Here is a 19,179-nt window from a genome sequence, read left to right on the forward strand (position 1 = left end):
CTATATCTCCGACCCCCACAGATACAGTGCCACCCCTACTCTCCCCTATATGTGCCCCTTACCCCATTACCCCCACAGATAGTGCTACTCTCTACCCCATTACACCTATAGATAGTGTCACTTCTTACCCTCCTTGGATATGCTGTCACCCCCCTAACCTCCCATACAGCGCCTCATCCTATGCAAGGTTTATTCCTAAATACCTCTTCCCCGTGGTTGTTCCTTCTCTGAAAGGCCTCTGTGTCCCTAAATCCTTCATCCCTCAGTTCCCCAATGGTTCTGTTTTGCAGACCATCTTGTTGGGACTGGCTCTGTGCACACTTGCTGGTTTATGGGTGTGGGGTTTTGGCCCATGCTGTCGGTCATGCTGGCCCTTCTAAACAGGTCTTACTGCCTTTTTTAAGTGTATAGGGAAAGTGCTTCTCCAGGAGGTTTAACTGATATGGTTTCAGAGTAGCAGCCGTGTTAGTCTGTATCCGTAAAAAGAACAGGAGTACTAGTGGCATCCGAAGAAGTGGGTTGTAGCCCACGAAAGCTTATGCTCTAATAAATTTGTTAGTCTCTAAGGTGCCACTAGTACTCCTGTTCTTTTAACTGATATGGGTGACACTGATGTGTGTCTAATCCCCCCCCAACTCCCCAATCTAACTTCAACCTTCTCTTTACAGCTGGAGCCATACATGGATGAGAACTTCGTTTCAAGAGCCTTTGCCACCATGGGAGAACTTGTTCTGAGTGTAAAAATCATCCGAAATAGATTGACAGGGTAATCATTTATGTTTCCTATCAGTTCATTTTAATAATATATTCTTGCATTTAGATTATCCCTTTACAAACCACAGGCCTCATTGTGGCCTTGTCTATGCCAGCATTGTTCTCCTTTACATTTCCCACCATTGCTACCAACAATGCAGCTACGCTGGTAAGAACCGTGGACGAGGCTGCTGCCGGTATCGGAATAGGGTTAGGCACCAATCCTATATTGCGTTTGCATGGACTTCTGTGCCCAAATAGAGCACCGCTGAAGATAGTGGGTGCCAGGCAGGCACCGCAATCCACCCCACCGGCACACTACACAGTAAAGGATGAAGGCCTAATGTGATAGGGTAGTTAAAATGCTAGTGACCAGTCTATACTAGTGCTACCACTAGTGGAGCCGCGCCAGTGTTAGCAAAGGTGAGAAATATAAAGAAAATACTTATAGTTTAGCCACAGTCTTGCTTGGCTCTTTTGATCTCCCTTATAAAGATTAGAATGAGACTAGTGGATGCAGATTAAAATAAAGTATCAGCCTTATGTAGGTTTGCTTGCAAGTAATTTAAATCCAACATTTAAAACTGTTACAAACTTCCCTACTAGAATCTATTTGTTTTTTTTATCTGTTTATTTAGGAAGTTTTAACAAGTTCACAAATCCTTGCCATGTCAATATCAGAAACAAAACAATCATTACAATGGTTGGCTTTTGTTTAAAGAGACATTATACAGGAATATAGTCATCAGGTCTTTTTGTTTAACAGGGTGTTACCATATTACAAAGTGAGCATCAGGAAATTGGTATTTTATTAAATGAAAAAGTACAAACATGGGGAGAAAAATTATTACCTTTGATTTTTGTGGAGTTTGTACTAAATTTATTATTTCTCCCTTCCCCCTCCACCTTGCTGGCTCTGCAACTGGAGTATACAGCTGACATGGCCTTGTGGGCTGTCACTTCATTGGTGATCATTTGCTGCTTAGTCGCTCCTCTGTGCAAGCTGAAGATGACATTTTGAAAATGTTCTCATTTCAAAATGGTGATTATAGGAAATTCCTCACCCGCTCTGCATCCTTCAGAGAATCATAAGTATTGCACTTTTGCCCAGATGAATTCTAAATTTTGTAATCTTAAAACTCTCTCTCTCTCTCTCTCTCTCTCCCTTCCCCCTGTATTCAGAATTCCAGCAGGCTACTGCTTTGTAGAATTTGCAGATCTGGCTACTGCAGAGAAGTGTTTACACAAAATCAATGGAAAACCGCTTCCTGGTGCCACACCAGTAAGTAAACCAAATTAATTAGTAGAGGAGCAGGAATGGGAGGGATGGAGAAAAGGGATCCCACAATAATTAGGAATTGAGATAAGCAGAATAATCAGCAAATTGGGAGTTCTTGTTTTCTTTAGGAGCTGATGAGTATGCAGTTACTAACATTCTTTATAGCAAAGTCTCTGGAAGGGTTTCATTAATTTTTAAGACATATACCTATTTCAGGGTGAATGGATGGATAAAACTTGGGTAGCAGCAGATATCTGCATTTGGGAATTTCTGATCCTTTGCAATGTTGTCAAAGCATGACAGATGAAAAACCAGGCAACAGGAAGGAAAAAGCAGGCTACGTATTCCTACCCGCCATGCTACCCTATGTAACCTGTTACCAGCACAATACTAGCTGATTACTTTGCACAGATTATATCATCTATGTGGGTTGAAATGGAGCTGAGATTTCACTGAGTTTTGAGTAACTTTGGTTTGCCAAGAGAAGCATGAAGTTCAAGCCTCACATCATTCTTGATCTTTAGCAACAAAAGTTACTCAAGTCCAGCTACACAGGAAATGCACATCAAAACTACACAAGCAATCTAAAATACAGAGTAAAGTATCAGTAAAGTAAAGTATCTAGAAATGTTGTTATGATTGAAGATTTGGTTTCCAGAGTGTCAGATTCTACTTGGTTAAGTTACAATTCTCTAAATTTGTATTCTGTATTTTATTTAAAAACACCAAAATGTGGAAAGTCTCATTCAATGGTGATTGTTGGTACTTTTGTTTTTTCTCCTCTCTGGAGATGTGAAAATGAAAGGCCCTGGTGTGTGTCCCAGGCTTCTGCTAGCCTTTTAGAATACTTTTGTAGTAAAGGCCGCCAGAATCTCTCGGGATGGGCAGGCAAGACCTCCTGACCTGGGGGCAGATCCTCAGCTGGTGTAAATCGTCATAGCTCCATTGAAGTCAGTTTACACTGTCGAAGGACTTGCTCTCTAATGCTTTAGCCTGCAGACCTACCAGTGTCACGCCTTTAACACTTGCCATTATTAAGACAATGGTTTAAAATTAGCCTATTATAACTCACTTTTATTTTTTTCTCATTATGATTATAAAAATGTTCTAAAGTGAACCCACATGGTTTTACATATTGTCAGTTTCTATTTATCCTTGTTGCAGTCAAAGCGATTTAAACTGAACTACGCAACGTATGGAAAACAGCCTGATAACAGGTAAGTGTTTAGTATTCAAACATGGTCCTTGTTTGTTTGTGAGCTCCCTTGCCAAAGAGTATTCAGAGAGTGCAATCCATACATTCAGTATTGCTGGACCAGATCAGCTCCTAGCGATATAGAGTAGGGGAATTTTAACTAGAAGCATACAATTTAAATCTTAATTGCCATTCGGGATGGGCAATGCCAGGCAACAAACCAATAACTAAGAAACTAGACTGCTTTAAAGTGTAATTAAATACAGTGGAGAGGTTAATGATACAGTGCATTGCCTTAGCAACTTCCATGCATCTCAAGGTGCTTCACATAATAAAAATATGTATGTCTTGTTTATATAATGTCATAAATGTGCCTGGCACTTTGCAAAATAAAGACAGAATTCCTGCCCAGAAGAATTCACACAACTGAAGTTGAGAACAACACAGGGAGAGATTGAGGTACATATGTACAAGGTTGACAACAATATGGTTGCTTAGGTGTGTGATATTTGCATCTTAGGGGTTACAATTTTATTTTTAGACTGATTCATAAGCCTCTTTGAAGAAGTGCATTTTGAGGAGGGACTCAGAGGTGAGGGTCAAAGCTAGCAGATGGGGTCAGAAAGGGGGTTCCAGCCATATAACAACAATTGTGTGATTAATTCTTGCAATCGCCCCATGCGGTAGGTATTAGCCTTATGTTACAGATGGGTAGCCTGAATCACAGAGAGATTAAGTGACTTGCCCAAGGACATACAATAAGTCTGTGGCAGTCAGAAGAACTTGCTCTCTTCACTCTTTCCTATGCTTTAAGCACTTGTAGGCTTTCTAACTTGTAAAGAATTTTTAAATTGTACTTATTCCAAACCTGACATCCATCCATGTGGGAGGATGGGAAGGAAAGAAAAGATGTCTTTTATCTCCAGGAATTTAAGCTGTGCCATATTGTTTAAGAATTCCAAGAGTCAAAACATGGCCCCAATCCTGCAAGCACGGATATATGTACTTAACTTTAAGCACAAGTAGTCTTACTGACTTCAGTTGCACTACACCTGTGCTTAAACATTTGCAGCAGCAGCACCTATAATTGATAGATTACAATTAATCTATTGTAATGGAGAGGGAGGGAGGGATAGCTCAGTGGTTTGAGCTTTGGCCTGCTAAACCCAGGGTTGTGAGTTCAATCCTTGAGGGGGCCACTTAGGGATCTGGGGCAAAATCAGTACTTGGTCCTGCTAGTGAAGGCAGGGGGCTGGACTCGATGACCTTTCAGGGTCCCTTCCAGTTCTATGAGATAGGTATATCTCCATATATTAAAGGTCAGTACATTGGAAACTAGCAAATCTACAAATGAGCTATTACCCACAAGTGGGTAATGATGGTTTGAAAATCTAAAGCAATACATGTGCCTAATGTTATTTTGAAGGAATTAAACCACAAATTTGTTTTTAAGTAATGGTTTTACAATACCGAATATGAAGAGAAATTAAACCTATTTTCACTGGATTTTCTTTTTATTTCTTTGAGGGTATAAATGGTCTCTTGCAGTGTTGGAAACACAAATACAGTGCCATGAACTAGTGTATGTGCAAAAAGTGAAATGGAGGAGCCATCTGGTTTTGCTGCTCCAACTGAGTAGGAAAATACAAGCAGCATAAGCAGTGGAAAAAAATTTAATATTTATTATGTAAATTACCAGTAACATAGATAAAGGCTTTTAAAAATAATATTGGTATCTCCATAGTCCCTTTAACTCATGCCACTTAATAATCAGATGTATTGGATAGTTTTCTGTTCTTGTTCATATCACACTATTTGTTTTATAACTATTCATAAAATGTACTCTTTTTATTGACTCCTTTAGTCCAGAATACTCACTCTTTGTGGGAGATCTGACCCCCGATGTGGACGATGGCATGTTATATGAGTTTTTTGTTAAAGTTTATCCGTCATGTAGAGGTGGCAAAGTTGTTTTGGACCAGACTGGAGTTTCCAAGTAAGTTTTCCTTATGGCTTCCTCTCTCTTGCTTCATATGTTGTGAGATCTTTTGGAGAAAATAGGCCATCTGTAACCTCATAGACTTTGCCTCTTTCCAAAGGCAGTGAGGGAAAAGGAGTAGTTGTATTAGGTTTGCTTAGGACTTAACAAACCAGATCACAAGACTGAATTGTCTATATTAAATATTCAGTATGGCTGTTTTCTGCTATTCACAATACCATACTTTTGCTACTCTGAATTAGATCTGTATGTATTGTTATTAAAAATATTTTATTGCCGGTTAGGAGATTTTCAAAAGCACCAAGTGGTTTATGAACACCAGTCCCCTTTGACTTTCAATGTGAATTGGGCTCCTAAATTCTGTAGATACTTTTGAAAATCTTCCCCTGACTCTGGTGGTTTTGGATGTTTTAGATGCTATAGAAGCCAGATACAAAACAAAACTGTGATTCACTGTCTAAATATGCTGTAGCTTAACCCTCATTTTCAGATTCTGGAAATGATCCAATCAAAACTAGAAATCTGAAGTCTGCCCTCTTGATATGATTAAATAGGCATCCTAAATGCACCATTTTCCTTTCTGTTGTATCTTTCTCAATAAGAGGGTTCTTTGCTCAGCAGTCAAATTTAAAAACAGAACATGTCATTGGAGCAAGGTGAGTGTCCTGGTTTTATGTCTGGGGAAGAGTGCTCTGGTCAGATTATTTTAAATTGTAAACCCCCTCTTCCCCTCCCCCCCTCCAAGAAGGCCTGAACAACACCCAGAATTGCAGTGGTTTTATATTAAAGATGTGTTGGTTTTTTTAAACTGATTTAGTTGATCAGTGCAACTTTGTGTGCGTACACTTACATCAATTTTAAACGTGACTTACATTGGTTTAGTTTGCCCCCGTACCATTGCGGGAGCAAACTAAACTGATACCTGTTGAAAACGGGTTATAACTGTGTCTGCAGAGGCGTTTGCTCTGGCTTAATTAACTAGCCCAGGCTTTCTTTCCCTTTCAACATCCTCTCTCCACCTGGATAGACTCTCTTTTCCTCTCACTCCTAAGGCCTTGATCTTTCTGCCGTGTCCAGAGAGGCAGCCCAGCCCACCCCCGCAAGCTGGTACTACTCAGTTGTGTGCTGCTGAATTACCTCTGACTCACGACAGCCTCTAGATCCCACTCTAAAGCCTTTTCTACGCTAGGAAAACGTTCTAAACGTTTTCGGCTGTTGCCAATTCTGGTTCAGCTTTACTGGAGTTAGTGACATTGGAAGCCCTTGTGTTGAAGGGCAGCTGGCTGCGTGCCATTGTTGTTCAAGTGAGGCTGCCCGGAGCAGATATAATTAATATGTCCAGTGTTGCTAATGCTGGCAGAGCAGCTCAGGTGTTAGCAAGAACAAGAAACTTTGTGGAAGAGTTCCCGAGTGTAGCTGGGCTTTAACTGCGAAGACTGTCTTAATCCACCCTGTAGACAAGCAAACTCTTTACATCACATTGGGGCCAGCTTTAGACACAAGTGATGCCCGTGGCTGCTTATTAGCTGTGCACTGACTGAGACGCTATACAGGCTGGCTTAGATTCCCCCTTTCCAGTACTGCTGCCAGATGGGGAAGAAACTTCTGGTCTGATTCTTTCTTCTCCCTCTTCCCTTCATCTCCACAGCTTGAGATCACACAAATCAAAAGCCTGGTTCTTCTTCACAGTGTCTATACAGGTGCCTAAGAAGTGTGAGCGGTGCCTACCTTTCATCTTCTCCCTTGCACCACACCCCTGTCCGCACTTTTAGCTCCAACACATCTCATGCCAGTTCCACAAAGGTCCCCAAAAATCCACTGGTACAAGATGTATATTATTGTTCTGATGCCTTTGAAAATACGGCAGTTGTTAGGACATGAAATACCTCTAACACTGAAAATAATAGAAAATCACTGGAATAGGGAATCATTTAATCCCTACTTAAAAAAAAAAAAAAAAAAACATGGACAGGCTTTCACTTTTGTGCTGACATTTCACTAGCAAAGTATTCTCCCAAGTCCATGTTTTATTAGTTATAGAGTATTCCTAAACCCATGCGAGTTTGTCTTAAACATCTGAAAATGGAATGTCTTTTGCTTTAGTGTGATACAAACCATTCCATGTCTTTCTGCAGAGGTTATGGGTTTGTGAAATTCACAGACGAGCTGGAACAGAAAAGAGCCCTGACAGAGTGCCAAGGGGCTGTGGGATTGGGCTCTAAACCCGTGCGCTTGAGTGTGGCCATACCAAAAGCGTAAGTATGGGAGCAGATGAGTGTTTTGTAGTAATTATCTTTCCTGTTCAGAGTTCATATTCATATTTAGCAGCAAATAACAGAGCAAAATCTCTGTAGTTTAAATTGCATAAGACTTTCTGATTTTGTAAATAATTTTCAAAATCTGTTTTTAAAATCAAATGTAAAGATCAATTTCAGTTAAAGTGAATTATGTGACTGTTGAAACTGGAGTTACTGTACTGAAGTTCATTAAACATTGATTTGGACTGTTTGACTTTTTTATTGCTATGTTTTATAGTGGTGAAAATCGTATACAATAAAGAGAACTGAGCTTTTCATATCTGTTTGATTTTTGCTGCATATCTACACATAGGAGGACACTGTCAGGAAGCTTAGGCCTAAAATTTATAGTCTGCATTTCAGAAGAATATGTCTTAAACTTAATATGAATAGGGAGATCTGGTATTTTTACTCTTTGAAAAGTTTGTGGTTTGGATTTAAACATTCCCCTACAGATCTACCAAGCCAAAATTCATTATTTTTTATTGAGGTACCCATCCAGTGCTTTCAGTGCCTATCCCACACCATAAAATCACAAAACAAACAAGGGAATACCCTTAAGTGTATCAGATAGCCACATTATACTAGCATCTGAGAATCCCCCACCCCAAAAATGACATTCACCAGAAACATTGGAAATAAAGGTTAATCTGATTAAAAATGACCGGCCTCATTTCTTTGTCCAGCCTGAGTAAAGTGCAAAAATTAAACCAAGACTAAACGTTACATTTTCAAAACTCTGTTTTAATCATGTACTTCAGTAAGAAATTCAGGTTTGTTTCTTTTTTAAATACAAATTTTTGACCTGGCAATGTCCCTTTACATTAAAATAGGAAATGGTCTAACCTTGCTCATTTGACTTGTAGGTAACCAACATGTGGTCTCTTTGGTAATCCCATAGCAATGTTCAGTAGGTATTAAACTCTTTGGGGTAGGGACCATCTTTGTTCTGTGTTTGTACAGCGCTTAGCACAATGGGATCCTGGTCCATGATTAAGGCTCCTTGGCATTATGGTAATACAAATAATAAATAATTGCTCCCCAGTCAATTTTTCAATGTCCCCAAAACTCTTGGGTGGGAACAGGGAATGGGGTTGTCCTGTGGTGTTAAGATTTTGTTTGCTCTTTACTCTAGCGCTCTTTAATTTCTTAATTAAGGGTATTTTCATATGTGAAATAATGTTTTCATTTTTAAGGGATATTTGTCCTCTCTCCTTTCTGCCCCCCTCATTTATTTCAAACCATATTAATCAGGAACCTGTACCCTGAAAGCATTGCCATTGTATGGCAAGCAAAGAGAATTTGGCATATTCACAGATCATTTGAAAACTACAAATTTTCATTTCTATGGCCCTTTTCAACCCAAAGTACTTCATGAACAGTATGCATATCAGCACAGAACTGCACCCACCTCTGAGAGGAAGGGGGCAACCATTCATATCACAGCCTGCTGCACACTAGTAGTGAGGGGAAGTTTTGTCACAGACCAGGGTACTACACTTTGATCTTAGCTCCAAATACTACTATTCTTTTGCAAAACTCTTAGGGGTCTTCAGCACCCACATACAGAAAAAGGAGCCCCTGTTTTTAAAACCCAGAACCACCCCCTAAACCCTTCCGTATGCGACACAGTACTCAGTGTATCTCTACTGTATCAGATGGATGAAGGGATGAATTCTCTACAGGGATTTGAACCCTGGCTTCCAGTGACTAGGTATTTCCAGACCTGATGCTCACAATTCTCAGCTGTTCCCTCTCCTACTCTCTAAAATTGTGCTACATGAATCCAGTAGTAAGAAAGCAAAGTGTTCTAATAATTAAAATAATAGTGGGGGCAGGAGTGGGGATGGAAAACCAACCAGTCCCTCCTACAAAGGTCTGAGGATGGAAAAACAAACAAACAAAACATCACCAACAAAAGGTGCGCCTGAGGGCCACAGTATTGGAAGATGTTGTAGATCAAATCATGTCACTCATCTGTTTTTTTCCTTAAATAATCTTCCTTGTTTGTAACGTCTTTCTTTTTATTTTTTTAAAGTAACCGTGTGAAGACGGTGGAGTACAATCAGATGTACAACTATAATTATAACCAGTATTACCAACAATATCAGAACTACTATGCCCAGTGGGGCTATGACCAGAACACAGGCAGTTATAGCTACAGCTATCCCCAGTATGGATACACACAGAGCACCATGCAGGTAGGGCCGTGGCACTAATTTTTTATATTTCAATAATCTCTCATCACAAAAGATCCCAAAGCATTTTACAGACAGGAGAGGGATACCTGTTTTCCTGGGTCCTTGATCTTCCTGCCACATAAGGAAGCAAAGCCACCTAGCAAACAGCTGACCGGTATTGTGGCCTGCTGCTTTACCTTTATGCTAGGTAAAGGGGTCAGAGCTGTATAAAGGGACATTTAAAGCCCCAGTTGTGGCTGGGGGAAGGATACCCCTGGTATAGGCACTGTGGATGACTGTCATAAGGCTACCTTTCAAGGATCCCACCACAAGCCCTGGTGTATGGTGTGTGCCAGGAGCAAGGCCTCAGCATGCAGTACAGGTCTGTCGCATCTTACACTGGGGTTACGTTCCGCAGTCAGCGCGTAAAGCGAAAATCGCGCATAGTCAAAACGACCCTTGAAAATCCCTTAAATCACCCAAAAAGTACAGTTTTGTGTATACAACCCTGTACAGTACTATGTATTGTATTCAGCCATGTACAGTACAGTATATAATAAAGACTACATATGCTAAATATAATTTTACAGTATTTTTAATAACATAACAGAGAGACAGACGAATGAAAGAATAAAAAATGAAAACAGTGCAGTACTGTAAACCTGAACAGTCACCAGTCATCCTGGATATTCTTTCTAGTCTTGTACTGTACACACTCCAATGATTAGTCTTCCTCTTCCCCTGACAACACGATCATTGAGTCGTCAGGGCTTGATGTCGATCCAGGAGACGATGGGCCAGGCTTGGGTGACGGAGAGCGAGTCGTAGACGAAGTGGTTGGCTCTGGTTCAGCTCGAGAAGTTGATTGTGTAGGCTTTGCTGCTGCTGGTTGTTTTTTCTTTAAAAGCATGGTGATTGGCAACTGTCGCTGTTGTCTCTTGAGTTCCTCAAACATTTCTTGGTGCGGTCTCAAATCATCCGTAATACTACGTGTGATTTTGAGGCTTCCTTCCATAGAAGGATCGTATTCAGAAATTAAATCATTCAAGTGTTTCGCTGCTTGGAACACTTCAGAAAATTTATGAAGATTCCAAGTTGCTGGCTCTTCCTGTTCATCATCATCATCTTCGTCTTCTGTAGACGATTTTATCAGTTCCTCTAACTCCTTCATTAGTCAATGTTTCTCTATGACCCTCAATTAATTCCTCAATTTCTTCCTCGAGGATGTCGATGAAGCCATCACCACCCACTTGCCTGGCCACCTGAACAATGAGTTTCACTTCTTTGTCAATGGTCGGGAAACCCTTAAAATCATTCACACAGTTTTCCCATAGGTTTCGCCAACATGCATTGACTGTTTCAGGCTTGATTGCATCCATTGCCTGTTTGCTGATTGCATCACTTATATTAATGTTGAAGGACTTCCAACACTCCATCACATTAACATTGGGATCAGCATCCATAGCGGTAAGGATCCGTGAGAACGTAAGCCTCGTGTACGTGGCCTTGAAACAGCTAATGACGCCTTGGTCGAGAGGTTGGAGGATGGAGGTGGTTTTGGGGGGGAGAAAGACGACTTCAACATCGTTATGCGCAAACCAGAGTGCCGCAGGGTGGCCAGGAGCATTGTCTATGATCAGCAACACTTTCAAGTCAAGTCCTTTCTCTTCGAGGTACCGCTTGACCTCCAGAATGAAACACTTGTGGAACCAATCCAGAAATAATGCTGCCGTCACCCAAGCCTTTTTATTTGATTGCCAGAACACAGGCAGGAGATTTTTGTTCTTGCCTTTTATGGCACGGGGATTTGCAGCCCTGTAGAGCAAGCCCGGCTTTATTAAATGCCCAGCCGCATTGCCACAAAGCAACACAGTCACACAGTCTTTAGCTGCTTTGAAGCCAGGGGCTTGTCTTTCTGATTTCGAAATGTAAGTGCGGGGGTGGGCATTTTTTTCCAGAAGAGCCCAGTCTCGTCAACATTAAAAACTTGTTCCGGAAGATAGCCCCTTTCCTCTATGATTTTCTTTAATTGTTCGGGGTAGGCTTTTGCGGCCTCCTCATTGGCAGATGCAGCTTCACCAGTAGTCTGCATGTTTTTGAGGTTGAAGTGGTTCCTAAAACTGTTAAGCCAACCTTGGCTGGCTTTGAATTCCTTCTTATCAGAAGGCTGTCCCTCTTCGGCAGAAGGTTTGAACAGCGCGTACAGGCTAAGAGCCTTTTCTCGCAACATGTTGCCATTGATAGGCACACGTTTACGGTTCATGTCTTCCAGCAGTAAGTTTAATGCCTTTTCAGTCTTCACTAAAGTCTTATCACGCACTTGGCTCGTCACCGTAGCAGTTACTGGAGCACTTGATGCCACGGCTTGACAAATTTCTCTCTCTCGAATCTTGATGGCACGGATGCTAGATTTGTTGCGGCCGTATTTATGTGCCACGTTGGCGATGGACATACCGTCTCTCAATAAGTCCAACACAGCCAGTTTTTCCTCCAGCGTTGGAACGCATCGCTGTTTCTTCGGTTGAGCACCAGATGAAGTAGGTGGCTTGCGTTTAGGGGCCATGTTATACGAATAATACCTACTGTATCTTTAAACAGTACAGGCACAATAGAATCTCACTCAGCGCAGTGAGATGCGCACAGTATGAGAGGCACGGGGGACTGAGTACTGTAGTGGGAACAGCAGATTCGCTTCTCCCATCTCACACTCACTCCTGGCATACGCGCTCTTTAAACTGTTTTTTGGTTTGTTTGTTTTTGGCCAACCCTCCAGGGTTATTATAGGAGAGAACCTTATCACAGGCCTAAAGACATGCTGTTGCTGTCAAGTCCCCCACCAAAAAAATATTTTAGTGGGAACAGCAGATTCGCGTCTCACGCTGGTGGAATCACCAGCTTTCCCCCCCCCCAACCGCGTAAAGCTGAAATGGCACATGTTAAATGCGCGTAAGATGCGACAGACCTGTACTGCAGGGATTCCAGGAAGGGCTGCATCTTTTAGACCTACACAGAATCTCCGAGGCTACTAGGGCTGGACCCCAGGGCTTGGGGACTAAGGATTCTGCCTTAATCAGCCCCCGTGTGAGCGTCCTAGTGGGGCGGCGGTAATAAGCAGGTGATGTTTTCAGATGCAGTGATATGTTTGTTGCCCTGAAGCTATTTTTGTTGCCCTTGCAGACATATGAAGAAGTCGGTGAGGATGCATTGGAAGGTATGTGTCTTTATTTTAAATCTGCGTTGCCACTGGCTGTTTTCATTATATTGATACAGAGTTTTCATGGATTGGCATTTCACATCTGTATTTTTTAATGAATTTGGGGTTCATTAAAGTTTCAGATTGGTAGTGTGGACAGGTACTGTGCAGACTTCCCTATGAAGTCCCTTTCTCTGCACCCTTATTCCAAACTTACTATTCCAGTCTTGAGCCTTGCCAGGGCACAGACTAATTGTCTTCGCTAGCATTGAGAGGATTGTATGGAATAGTGCTTATACCTTTCCACCCTTGAAAATATGAACTTAAATCATGTGCAGATCAAAAGATGTTGTCCTTCCTTTAATAAATCTTCTCTGTTATAAAACCATCACAGTTGTGTATTCTGTTTGTTCAAGTTATCACTATCCTTTTATATTTAATCAGGAAGCAGCAACAATTTTTGTGTGGTGTTCACTCTAATAGTCATGAGCTGAGTATGCAACTTATAGGATGTCTCACTCTTTTAAATGTATACATAAAAAATAAAAGTCAAACAGCCAGATCCTTTACAAGGGTCTATATGAGTATGACATCACCTAACTGGAAAGCCCTCTTTGTTTCTAAAAATATTTCATAATATAAGATAATTCCTCTCCTCTGATATTGATACAGCAAAGCACCAATTAGAGTACCTCTGTTGTGGGGGGTTTTCTTGCTGACTAAACTTGCCCTGTATTTAGATGTTGAATTTGATCCAAAACCCAACAATATATTATCTAATAATATTTTTAACTATTCCTCACATGATCTATTCATGTCTGATCTGATTAAAATGCAGCATTATTACAATCTAATTTTTACACTTCTATGGTCTGTTTTTTCTTTTTTTGCATTTCAATGGACCAGCCAGTTTCACTTCATACACTGACTCATGCACTTTCCTGGTGCTTGTGCTAACCTGATAATGTAATCTTTGGGGTTGCAAATGTGACAGGGGAATATTAAATCCAAACAAAAAGATTTTTTTTGGTTGGTTGGGTTTTTTAGAGTGGAAATATTTCTGGGATTTTTTAATTTGTTTTTTGCAAACTTGTTTTAACAATCCAAGTTCACACCTAACTCAACCTCACAGGTCCCTTTAAAGTTTACATTTTTTGTAGTAATAGAATGTCAGCACATTATACTTTGCTGTTCAATGTCAAAGTGCTTTACAATCATTTTCTCCAAATGTAAAATAGGGACTCTATTCAGACCTACCTCACAGCGGTGTTGTGACACTTGCTCAGTTCATGATGAATTTAATGAAATAAATACCACTGGGAATTGTGTGATTTTAGGAGACTTTAATTTCCCAGCTATAGATTGGAGGACAAGTACTACTAATAATCATAGGGCCCAGATATTCCTCGATGTGATAACTGACAGATTTCTTTACCAAATAGTCACGAACCAACAAGCAGTGATGCCATTTTAGCTTTAGTTTTGGTAAGCGGCGAGGACCTCCTAGAAGAACAGGTTGTAGATGACAACATTGGCTTGAGTGATCATGAATAGGGCTCCGTGTTTGTCCGTGACTTCCTGAGACCTCTGTGACTCCTGCAGTGGCCAGCGTGGCTGACCCCAGAGCCGCCCGAGCAGCTGGCCTGGGGACAGTCACACCGACCACTGCTGGAGCAGCTCTGCAGCCAGCCGCTCAGGCAGCCCTGCAGCCAGCCGTACCAGCCATTGCTGGAGCAGCCCCAGACCCAGGGCCAGCCACAACTGCCACTGCTCTGGCGGCCCTAGGCAGCAGGCCCTGGGGACCGCCTGAGCAGCGGCCAATGCAGCTGGTCCCAGGACCGCCTGAGCAGCAGTCCTGGGGGCAGCGGGAGCCCAGGGCACACACACTCCTCCCCCCCGCTGCTGGTGCCATGGGCTCCCCTCCTCCTGCAATGTCCCTCCCCGCCAAGATTCAATCAGGAGTATTTATGGTATAAGTCATGGACAAGTCACGGGCTGTGGTTTTGTTGTTTCTTGCCCGTGACTTGTCCATGACTTTTACTAAAAATACCCGTGATTAAATCGTAGCCTTAATCATGAAACAATTCAGTTTAATCTAAATGGAAGGATAAACAAAAATAAGTCTGCAACTAGGGTTCTTGATTTCAAAAGGGCAAGCTTTAAAAAAACTAAAGGAATGAATTAGGGAAGTGGACTGGACTGAAGAACTCCAAGAATCTGAATGTGGAAGAGGCTTGGAATTACTTTAAGTCAAAGTTGCAGAAACTATCTAGAGCCTGCATCCCAAGCAAAGGGGGAAAATTTGTAGGGAGGGGTTGCTGACTAAACTGAATGAACAAACATCTCAAGCAGGTTATTAAGAGAAAGCAGAAAGCCTACAAGGAATGGAAGAAGGGATGGATCAGCAAGGAAAGCTACCTCTTGGAGGTCAGACAGTATAGAGGAAAAAGTGAGAACTGCCAAAAGCCAGTTAGAGCTGGACCTTGCAAAGGAAATTAAAACCAATAGTAAAAGGTCCTTTAGTCATATAAATAAAAAAGAAAACAAGGAGAGAAGTGGGACTGCTAAACACTGCAACTAGGGGAGAGGTTAAAGATAATCTAGGTATGGCCCAACACCTAAATTAATACTTTGGCTCAGTTTTTAATAAGATTAATGAGGACCTTAGAAACAGTGGCAGGGTGACTAATGAGAATGAGGATATGGAAGTAGAAATCTGAGATGGAAGCCAAATCCAAACTGGGGGGGTAGAGGGGGCTGGATAATCTCCATCCAAGAATCATAAAAGGAACTGGCACATTAAATTGCAGGCCCAATAGGAAGGATTTTTAATGACTCTAAACTCGGGGGTCATGTCCTGTGACTGGAGAGTTGCAAATATGGTATCTATATTTAAGAAAGGGGGTGGGGGGAAGTGATCCAGAAACTGCAGGCCCATTAGTTTGACTGCAGTTTTATGCAAGGTCTTAGAACAAATTTAGCAAGAGTAGTTAAGGACATGGAGGTATATGGTAATTGGGATAAAATACCACATGGTTTAACAAAAGGTAGATTGTGCCAGACCAGCCTGATCTCTTTCTTTGAGAAGATAACTGATTTTCTAGACAAAGGAAATGCAGTAGATCTATTCTATCTGGATTTCAGTAAAGAATCTGATACAGTTCCATATGGTAAATTATTAGTTAAATTGGAGAAGATGGGGATTAATCCAAGAATCAAAAGGTGGGTAAGGAACTGGTTAAAGGGGAGACTACAATGCGTCATGCTGAAAGGTGAACTTTCAGACTGGAGGGAGGTTACTAGTGGAGTTCCTCAGAGGCAGAGAGAGACCACAGAGTGACTAAGAGCCACCAATGTGATGCAGCCATGAAAAAGGCTAATGCAATCCTAGGATGCATCAGGTGAGGTATTTCCAGTAGAGACAGAGAAGTGTTATTACCATTATACAAGGCCCGGTGAGACCTCTTCTGGAATGCTGTGTGCAATTCTGGTCTCCCATGAATTCAAACTAGAACATGTGCAGAGAAGGGCTACTTGGCTGATCAGAGGAATGGAAAACCTGTCTTACAAGAGGAGACTTGAGGATTTGGCTTGTTCAGCCTAACAAAGCAAAGGCTGAGGGGAGATATGGTTGCTCTCTAAATACATCAGCGAGATAAACAGCAGGGAGGGAGACGGGTTATTCAATTTAAGGGCCAGTGTTGGCACAAGAACAAATGGATATAAACTGGCCATCAGCAAGATTAGGCTTGAAATTAGATTAAAGCTTCTAACCATCAGAAGAGTGAAGTTCTGGAACAGCCTTCAAAGGAGAGTAGTGGGGGACAAAAAACTGACTTGTTTCAAGACTTGTTTATGGAGGGGATGGTATAATGAGATTGCCTGCAATGGCATATGGCCCATCCACAACAGCTATTTGCAAATACCTCCAACGGCCGGAGATGGGACACTAGATGGGAGGGTTCAGAGAATTCTTTCCCAGGTTTCTGGCTGGTGGGTCTCGCCCACATGCTCAGGGTCTAACTGATCATCCTATTTTGGGTCAGGAAGGAATTTTCCCAAGGTCAGATTGGCAGAGACCCTAGGGGGTTTTTGCCTTCAGCAGCAGCATGGGGCATGGGTCACTTTCTGGTTTGCAGTAGAGTAAATGGTGGATTCTCTGTAATTTTGTCTTTAAATCAAGATTTGAGGACTTCAGTAACTCAGCCAGAAGTTATGGGTCTATTACAGGAGTGGGTGGGTGAGGTTCTGTGGTCTTTGATGTGCAGGAGGTCAGAGTAAATGATCATGACGGTTCCTTCTGTCCTTAAAGTCTATGACTGTGAAGCACTTTCAGATGCTCAGGTTGAAAGTTCTCTTGCAAGTGCCAGGAATGTATTGTGAGCCTCTGCATTTGTTTCAAATACAATTCATGTTAGTTATTTGTAAGCACCATTTGTATGTGACCCATTGATGTCTTGTTTCTTTCCTCTTTTAGATCCAATGCCTCAGATGGACGTGACAGAAGCAAACAAGCAGTTTATGGAACAGAGTGAAGAACTCTATGATGCCTTGATGGACTGTCACTGGCAGCCTTTGGACACTGTCTCTTCAGAGATTCCTGCCATGTTATAGCCTCATTGCTGAGGCATTGTCTCTACGCGACAAGCCAGCAGGCACCAGACTCCTACGCTGCACCTGGAACCTGCAGTAGTGAAGGGATGGCCCCTCTTCCACCCAGGTCTCTGACTCAAAGTACAGGGGGACTGTGGCATTTCCTGTACACAATGAGTATTGGAGGAGCATCGTGGTAGCTTTTATTCATGGTGAAAATTAGAACGGCAACAGTTTTATTCCTTTGGTCTCGAAATGAACTCTTAATACTTCTTGGGGAATTGTAATTTATAAACTTTAAACAAGATGGCACAGGGGAAAGACTCTTCTCCAATGTACAATAAAAAAAAATTGGTCTTTTAAGTAAAATTATCCTTTGCATTTTGGTTCCTGCTCTTCTCTCTGTTTTGCTACCCATTTAATTGTCTTATACTTACACGAAACTACTTTCAGTAAATATGTTCTTTAAAAAATCACCATCAGTCACCACTCAAACGTCTCAACGCCTCAACATGGAATGGGTAAGGTGGCTGTAGATCGCAGGGAAAAACATGCAGACAAAGGCTTTTGCTATGCTTTATCTATACGCCAATGTAGAGCTACCAGGCTTCTGGCACAGTGAGCTTGAGCAATCTGGACAGGGAGGGTTTTTTGGGAGGTGGAGAGGATGAGTATAGTATTAAACTATCATAGGCTAATGCTCTCTAGCTAGCCATTAGCACAGTTTTGCTTGTCTAGGTCTTGATGTATGTGTGAGGAATTTCTCCCCCATTGGTCAGAGAAACAACTTACAATGTTGCTAACAGCAGTCCCATTTAAACGTGGTTCGGTCTACGACAGTCCTATTGATGTGGACAGGCCTTGATGGTCCAGTAAGATTCTAGACTTTACTTCTCCTGTCCTGTCTGAATGAATGTTGTAAAAGTAAAATTTAAAATAGTGAACGAGAAACGGGTCAGAGCAATGTAATTAAATATATTGTGTAACTTCCAAGGTGCCACTCGCATGAAAGACAGTTTTCTAATTGCTGTTGTATATGCTGGATGGGGTAGCAATGTACTTAAGCTAATGCTGTGTTGCATTAGGTGTGACAGGAAAAAAAGGCTCTTGTACATCCTAGTATATTAAAAGCCCTTTTCGCAAAATAGGAACAGACAAACTACCTGCAATAAACATCTGTTGCCTTGCTCTAGTCTTGCACCTGGTTTCCAGTCACAGGCATAGTGCTGTCTGGCCCCATACACAAACACCGTTTTACACCAGGGACCCCTGGAAAAGGGCAAAGTGGAAAGTCTGCCCATGAGAACGGGCCATGTTTTGTCAAAAAGAGAAGCAAGTCTGAGCAGCAATGTTCCTCTTTTGCCTGGCACTCTGCATACCCTTGCTGGAAGATTCTCTGCACCTTGAAGTCTTTAAACCATGATTTGAGGACTTCAATAGCTCAGACATAGGTTTGATATAGGAGTGGGTGGGTGAGCTTCTGTGGCCTGCATTGTGCAGGAGGTCAGACTAGATGATCATAATGGTCCCTTCTGACCTTAAAGTCTATGAGTCTAAGAAAGCATTTGGTAACTAAAATTGCGACTAAGAAGCATTTAATTGCCCCTCTATCCATGTTGATGCAGAAATTTGCAGCAAAAGCTATGTACTTCAACGAACCCACTGCTTATGACCAGGCTCTTTCCGTAAT

The 19,179-nt window shown here is 41.7% G+C and overlaps 1 protein-coding gene across 2 annotated transcripts; it reads left to right on the forward strand.

Annotated features, from left to right (window-relative positions):
• Positions 1-639: 639 nt before the first annotated feature.
• Positions 640-17,970, forward strand: TRNAU1AP (tRNA selenocysteine 1 associated protein 1). 2 transcript variants are annotated; one of them, XM_026657183.2, is made up of 8 exons: positions 640-766; positions 1,936-2,035; positions 3,197-3,249; positions 5,092-5,223; positions 7,362-7,481; positions 9,562-9,724; positions 12,881-12,914; positions 17,374-17,964. In XM_026657183.2, the coding sequence occupies exons 1-8, from the start codon at positions 681-683 to the stop codon at positions 17,508-17,510; spliced, it is 825 nt and encodes a 274-aa protein (XP_026512968.1). In that variant the 5' UTR covers positions 640-680; the 3' UTR covers positions 17,511-17,964. The 2 variants fall into 2 exon arrangements, with proteins under 2 accessions (XP_026512968.1, XP_026512969.1); XM_026657184.2 differs by having other exon boundaries at positions 683-766; positions 3,175-3,249; positions 17,374-17,970.
• Positions 17,971-19,179: the final 1,209 nt, after the last annotated feature.

This window comes from Terrapene carolina, unplaced genomic scaffold (assembly GCF_002925995.2).
Source record: "Terrapene carolina triunguis isolate 2854851 unplaced genomic scaffold, T_m_triunguis-2.0 Scaffold236, whole genome shotgun sequence".
Lineage (NCBI taxonomy): Eukaryota > Metazoa > Chordata > Testudines > Emydidae > Terrapene > Terrapene triunguis.

Bases quoted from the DNA above. Each gene is read 5' to 3' on its own strand.
- TRNAU1AP (XM_026657183.2), top strand. From the start codon at position 681: ATGGATGAGAACTTCGTTTCAAGAGCCTTTGCCACCATGGGAGAACTT. The intron at 767-1,935 runs GTAATCATTTAT...CCCTGTATTCAG, and splicing joins ATCCGAAATAGATTGACAGG to AATTCCAGCAGGCTACTGCT. The intron at 2,036-3,196 runs GTAAGTAAACCA...TCCTTGTTGCAG, and splicing joins CGCTTCCTGGTGCCACACCA to TCAAAGCGATTTAAACTGAA.